This window comes from Medicago sativa, chromosome 5, assembly GCF_051527215.1.
Source record: "Medicago sativa cultivar Bolivia chromosome 5, Bolivia_mono, whole genome shotgun sequence".
NCBI classification, from domain to species: domain Eukaryota; kingdom Viridiplantae; phylum Streptophyta; class Magnoliopsida; order Fabales; family Fabaceae; genus Medicago; species Medicago sativa.
In genome coordinates, this window is record NC_140753.1 from 50,511,486 (window position 1) to 50,517,889 (window position 6,404).

Here is a 6,404-nt window from a genome sequence, read left to right on the forward strand (position 1 = left end):
TTTTTTTTTACTAAAAGGAATATCATTTGTTTGTCTTGTGTTGGATTGGATTTTATCATTTTGGGCTGATATTAAAAATTGTATTTTTTTTTAACCAAAAAATTAAAATAAAATAAAATTGTATTTTGGTGTCACTTGTGAAACACATGATACTAATCTCTCAGTTGTATTCGGAATTATATTGATCATCACTTATATAGCTGAGTAAAATCATTATTGATCAAACCTTATCGCTCAGTTGTATTCTCAATTACTAGGATTCTCTTAATTGATGGGTAAATTAAAAATCAAAATCATCTTTTTCGTGAAGCTTTCTTTTACCTCTCTTTTAACTAGATGTGAGTAATAGTTAATAATTAATTTTGGAACACTATTGTTAATTTTATGATTTAAAAGATAAATTCAATTTTAGACAGTATTTTATGTGACTAAAAAATAGTCTTTCATCATCTTTAATAACTTTCTATAATATTTGTTTTATTTTATAATTGTGACTAAAAAATAGTCTTTCATCATCTTTAATAACTTTCTATAATATTTGATTTATTTTATTTTTGCTCAACATATTTTTTTGTGGTGGCCAGAGTTCGAACCACGGACATTGCATATATTATGCATTGTCCATACCAACTGAGCTATTTTTGCTCAACATTTAAATGCATAAGTAAAGAGTTTTATGTCATTTCATCTATTAAAATCATCAACAATTGTCATGCAATTACAACCGAAAATCTTGAAAGGGTAACCAATTTTTTATAAAAAGTTACTGAATCAATAACATGTAAAAGAATCTTAGTTAAATTTTACTTACATTCCGAATTACTATGGACTCCTTTTTCCTAAGGACTAAGGGTTAACACCAAAAATAAATTACATGACAATGAGTAGAATGCTCTCAATTTTTCTTAAAAAAATGCTCTCAATTTATTAAAAGAAATGACATCAATATTTCGATAATTTTTGTGCATAAATGTTCATTTTAATGTCATCAATTTCTTAGGTACATTTTTTGTATTTTTTTTATTTCTTTTGAATGAAAGAGGGGCCTAAGCCCAATATTTTTTGTATTTTATTATACATTCCTAAATGGTAATGGATTCCTCTTTCTTTTGAAAAATTAATCTTTACTCGTAAAGCCGTACCCCTGAACTGCATAACTATTCAGGCACATAACACCCACTGTTTTTTTATGGTTTTAAGAATCAAAACCAACTTCAGCAAATGAAAAATATAGTAACTGTGTCAAACTACATATGAATCACTTTGAAAGATCATCAAAACAGTTGTCTAGTTGGAGGAAGATGAATCTAGACAATGGTGGTGACGACATGTACAGAGTTACTTTGCAAGGGTGACAATGCTTGTCTAGGTGATACTGAATCTAAATCTTCAAAATCAACCTTCTTCGCCATTGAGCTACTTATCTTCGAACTGGACTTTCTCTTGTTTGACTGCAAAATGCAAATTAATTATTTAAAAGGAGGAGCGAAATGAAATGAAACGAAATTGAACAGTCGTTGCAAAATCAACACACCCCTATGATTCTTACCTTGGCAGATGTACTATTGGTAGGCTTCCCACCAGATTCTGTATGACTCCTTTCCTTGTATTTCATTACTAACCTTCTGTTCTCCTTTTCCAATATGCTATTTTCAACAGATAGTAATTTGCCCTATGGTTTACACCAAGCTAAGTCAGTCATTCCATATAATTTAAAAACTGGAAAAAGTCAACAATATAAGGAGGTCAGCAATCCTCACCTCCTCTTCAGCTCTGTCGAGGTTAATCCTTAGATGCTCTTTGTCCTTTTCTAGAGACATCAATTCAGCAACAAGAGACAATACTCTCCGAGTTGATTGTTTTAAGCTACAAAATCCAAATGATAATCAGGGTTGTGAGAGTTGTATGTCAAATATAAACTCCTGATTGTTACATGTTTACTGCAGTGTTATCAATAGCATATTGTGGAAAATAGCGGAATGCCTAAAATCCACTAGGTGATTTGGTGGATAGCGTTGCAGGAAAATGGCAGAAGCTGCATAGCGCTTGAAGTAAGTCAATTCAATTACATACATATATATATATATATATATATATATATATATATATATATATATATATATATATATATATATATATATATATATAAAACGCATGATGCATACAAATACAAAAGGGAATGGAGGCAGATCATATCTTATCTATTGAAAGATTTACGTATTATGGTGAATAATTCATTATGCCCTTTAGGAATAGCCCGTCAGGTGAGTAATACTCGATTAATCTTCAGTTTTTTCTATTATAGAAATAGGTCGTCATGTTTAACACACATGCAGTTTCTTCAATTTTATTCTTTTAAAAAATCCCAAGATTCTCATTTTTCCGCTACTGTCGCTACATCAGCCAGTAGAAGCGTGAGCAGCGGCCGCTATTTCCCTAATAGAGAAACTAGGACGGTGTCGTGGTTTTCAAAGTAGATTCATAAAATTCCACTAGATTATAGCGCTATAGTGCCGCTATCACCACAATTTTACAACATTGGTTAATTGTCTAGAACATGGCATCAGAGATAAAAAAAAGAATTGGCTAAAAGAATAATGTCAAAATAAGGAAACTTGACAAGAGAGTAAGAGGAACAAAGAACTACAAGCCTCACCCGCTCCACATTGACAGCAGCTTTTTACAGTGCTCATTTTCACTATTTGCAGCCAAGAATTCATATGTAGAAGACTCATCTTTAGTAGTAACTGTTGCCAAAAGAGAGTCAAGCAAACTCTCATCCCCATGTGTGCTTGCCGAAGAAGAGTCAACCTTAGTAAAATAAAGTAAATATCAGTAGCTAACATTCATGGCCAAATGATTAACTCTAGTGAAAACCACCTAGCCATATTTCGAGATTAGAGAGAAAGGGTAAAAATATGAAATTATAAACAAGACTATTCCTATTATAGTAGTAGTAGTCCAAGTAGGGTCATAACTTAGCAGTACCACAATTTGGCAGTATGTAGCAAAAATAATTTCAATGTCTCAAGATGCTAATGGGAGTCAAAATTAGATTAAGCAGTATGTTGGATGTTAGATGAAATGCATTGCAGGTTAAATCACAAAGCTCAGCGAAATTATTAAAATACTGCCAAATCCAAATTCAAATGAGGGTAAGCATGTTTGCTTAAGAATGATAAAAAAGAACTTAGCTATTGCATAACAACCTGAGTGAATGTACTATCAAAGCTTACATTTGCTTGTTTTGAATACTAGAGTTCAATCAATTAAGCTCTCAAAAAGTTTACATACTTTTGCATGAGAAATCCAACAATAGCTCAGGAAGACGCCTCATATGACTTTCAAGTAAAACTGATTAAAATCCAAAAATGAAATTCCAAATACTCAATGATGGAGCCGGACTTCGAAGTCTTGGGGAAACTTTTTTCAAAAAATAAAGGACACCATCAATTAAGAGGAAAAATTCTGTTACCACAGGTAAGGACTTGTAAACCATGTCTGGTTTGAATCCTAATATGTCAGAACTTATCTGTTTCATTCAGGGAAGGCTTGGTAAATAACCCTTTCCCTTTCCTTCCCCTCACTAAACAATATCCTAAATGAAATAACCCTAAACAACTTATTATTTTTATACAAAAATACAAACAAAAATCTATTAAAAGATAGGGTTCAAAAACTATTGATCATAATAAACTCTACACATGATGCAGTTGTTCAAAAACTCTAGATGATTTGTATCTCACACAAAAGATAAGGTTCTCAAGCTATGAAGCACTGACACAGACAAAGATAACGTGAGAAAATTGCATAATTGAATGCAATCACATGTGTCGGTATCAGACACAGACGCACCTTCAATTAGAAGTGTTGGTGCTACAGAGCTCTCAAATCTCAGCATTGAACGTATGATTTAAAGAACTACATAAACCAATGATTAAGGTATGTACACACAAAATCACAAATCACAAAATCTTCATAAAAACAAAAGCAACACACATAAAAAAAAAAAAAAAAAAAAACCATTCCCTAAGCAACACAACACCACTAATCAATTAATATCTCAAAATAACAACTTCAAAAGAGAAATGAATTAAAGAAAACGAAAAGAATGATACCAATTCATTCTCACGGCGACATTTCTTCAACTCCAATTGATACATAACCAAATCACGTTCCAACTCCTCAGCTCGCAAACACGCCTCCCTGGCTCGTTCTTCAGCTTCATTCTGAAAATCAATCAACGCTTCTCTATCATTATCATACAACGCACATTCCTTCTCCAGTTTTCTACAATGCTCCAACAGATTCTCACACTCCACCGCCAATTTCTGATTCTCCTCAACAAACTTCTTTATCGCCAAGGCATTCGCACATGCTTCATACTATCCAAAAACAAAACAAGAAAATCAAAAATTAAAAAAAAAAATCCTTGAAAAATAAAGAAGAGTAATTATGAAAGATTTGAAAGAAACCTTGGATTGTTCAATGAGTTCATCTTTTTCTTTAAGTTTTTGAAGGAGTGAAGCGTTCTGATCGCGGAGTTTTTGTTCGGATTGTTTCGAAGCGCGAAGCTTGATGTCGAGGGTTTTGGAGGAGATGGGAAGACCTAAAGAGTGGTCGATGGATTGTTTGATGAAATCGTCGATTTCTGGGGGAAGAGACATGGTGGTGGTGGTGGTGGTGGTGGTGGTGGTGTTGGCGGTGATGATGAAAATTGAAAAAATAAATCGCTGGAAGTGAGAGATGTAGAGGGAAATGAAAATTTAAGAGGTGCGATGCGATGCGATGCGATGGTGAAAATTCGAAAGTTTTGAAATTGAAATCTCACGAGCCGTTGGGTTTCTTTTGACACCAGCCGCTGGGTTAAATTTTCAATGAAATGTACTTTTTTAAAATATTGACTTTATTTTGTAATAAATAAAGTGGCTAGTATGTCATCTTCTTTATTGAATAATTGATGTAATATTTGAATCATAATAGTATAATCTAAATTACACAAATTATTTAATGAATATAAAAAATTAATAGTTGTTTATTTTTTTTGAACAAATAATAGTTGTTTATAAATGTGATCAGAGAAAATATATGTAACGATTAAAGTTTGAACACATACATAATTTGTCTACCATTTGTGATATATTTGAAAAGTCAAAATGTGTCCTTGTGTAGGTGCATAAAAGAACATAATAAATTTATTGAGTGTATCAAAACTTAAAAGAAAGTAAATATAAATCCTTTTAAATATGTTTTTTTTTTAAAAAACTCGGTATCCGATCCAATAATCGACTAATCTAAGGGGACCAATCGCACCGCCCACTTGCGGGGGCCTCGTTTAAAGCCAGAGCATGCTCTGTATGGACTTTAGCCCACCGATTTTTTTTTTTAAAAACTCGGTATCCGATCCAATAATCGACTAATCTGAGGGGACCAATCCCACCGCCCACTTGCGGGGGCCTCGTTTAAAGCCAGAGCATGCTCTGTATAGACTTTAGCCCACCGAAATTGGCACCAGAGGAAATCGAACCTGAGACCTCTGGAGGAGCAAACTCCAAAATCTCAAGTCAACCACTAGGCCAACCCCAAATGAGTTTTTTTAAATATGTTATTTGAACCCTGATGTCATTCATGTCCACTATCTTTTTTTTTTGTTGGTACAATTCATGTACACTATCCTATCTCGCAAAAGAAATCTCATAAGAAAAAAGAGTGGTTCAATCCCTCAATATATACAACTTCTAACCTTTTTAAATTTGACGTAAAACAATTTTTAATTGTAGAGAAAATAATATGGAACATGGTCAATCAAATTGGAAAGAGATAAGGGCAAATTGTATGTTCGTTTAAGATTTAAAAAAGGATTTTGTTAATATTTTTAGTGATTTTTTTATAAAAAAAAAAAAGATGAAGTTAAATTTTGTTTGCTTACTATCATAAAGAAAATTTCTTTGAAAAAAAAAGTTCCTTATTTTTTCAAAAATAAGTTTTGACAAAGCTACTAAGAATAGATTTTCAATTTATGGTTAAATATGTTTTTTTAAAAAAAAAAAAAAAAAAAGAGATTCTCAAGCAAACGGTCAAAAATATATGTGGAAATGTTTATATTCTCTTTTTTATTTGTAAAAGATTGAACTATTGGTCTCATAAGTCCTAGCTCAACCGGTAAAAATGTCGAAATTGTTAGGTCGGACATCATGACCAGGGTTCGAACCCCGGTACCTCCACTTTGTATGTGCGTGTGTGAGTTTATGATGGCTTTGCCATCTCGTCTATCTACCCAAAAAAAAAATTGAACTATTGATTAAATATTAGTGTTTTTTTCTAATTTATCAATGAGTGACTTAATTGAGTCATCACCTTAAAATTCATCTAAACAAAAATCCTTAATTACACTTTGGTTCCAT

General features: G+C 32.3%; 1 protein-coding gene across 1 annotated transcript; it reads right to left on the minus strand.

The window, feature by feature from the left end:
* Positions 1-1,160: 1,160 nt before the first annotated feature.
* On the minus strand, positions 1,161-4,913 carry LOC146922750 (uncharacterized). Its single transcript, XM_085715539.1, has 6 exons — positions 4,476-4,913; positions 4,119-4,385; positions 2,657-2,811; positions 1,761-1,866; positions 1,550-1,672; positions 1,161-1,451 (listed from the first exon to the last, which is right to left on the minus strand). The coding sequence occupies exons 1-6, from the start codon at positions 4,665-4,667 to the stop codon at positions 1,308-1,310; spliced, it is 987 nt and encodes a 328-aa protein (XP_085571665.1). The 5' UTR covers positions 4,668-4,913; the 3' UTR covers positions 1,161-1,307.
* Positions 4,914-6,404: the final 1,491 nt, after the last annotated feature.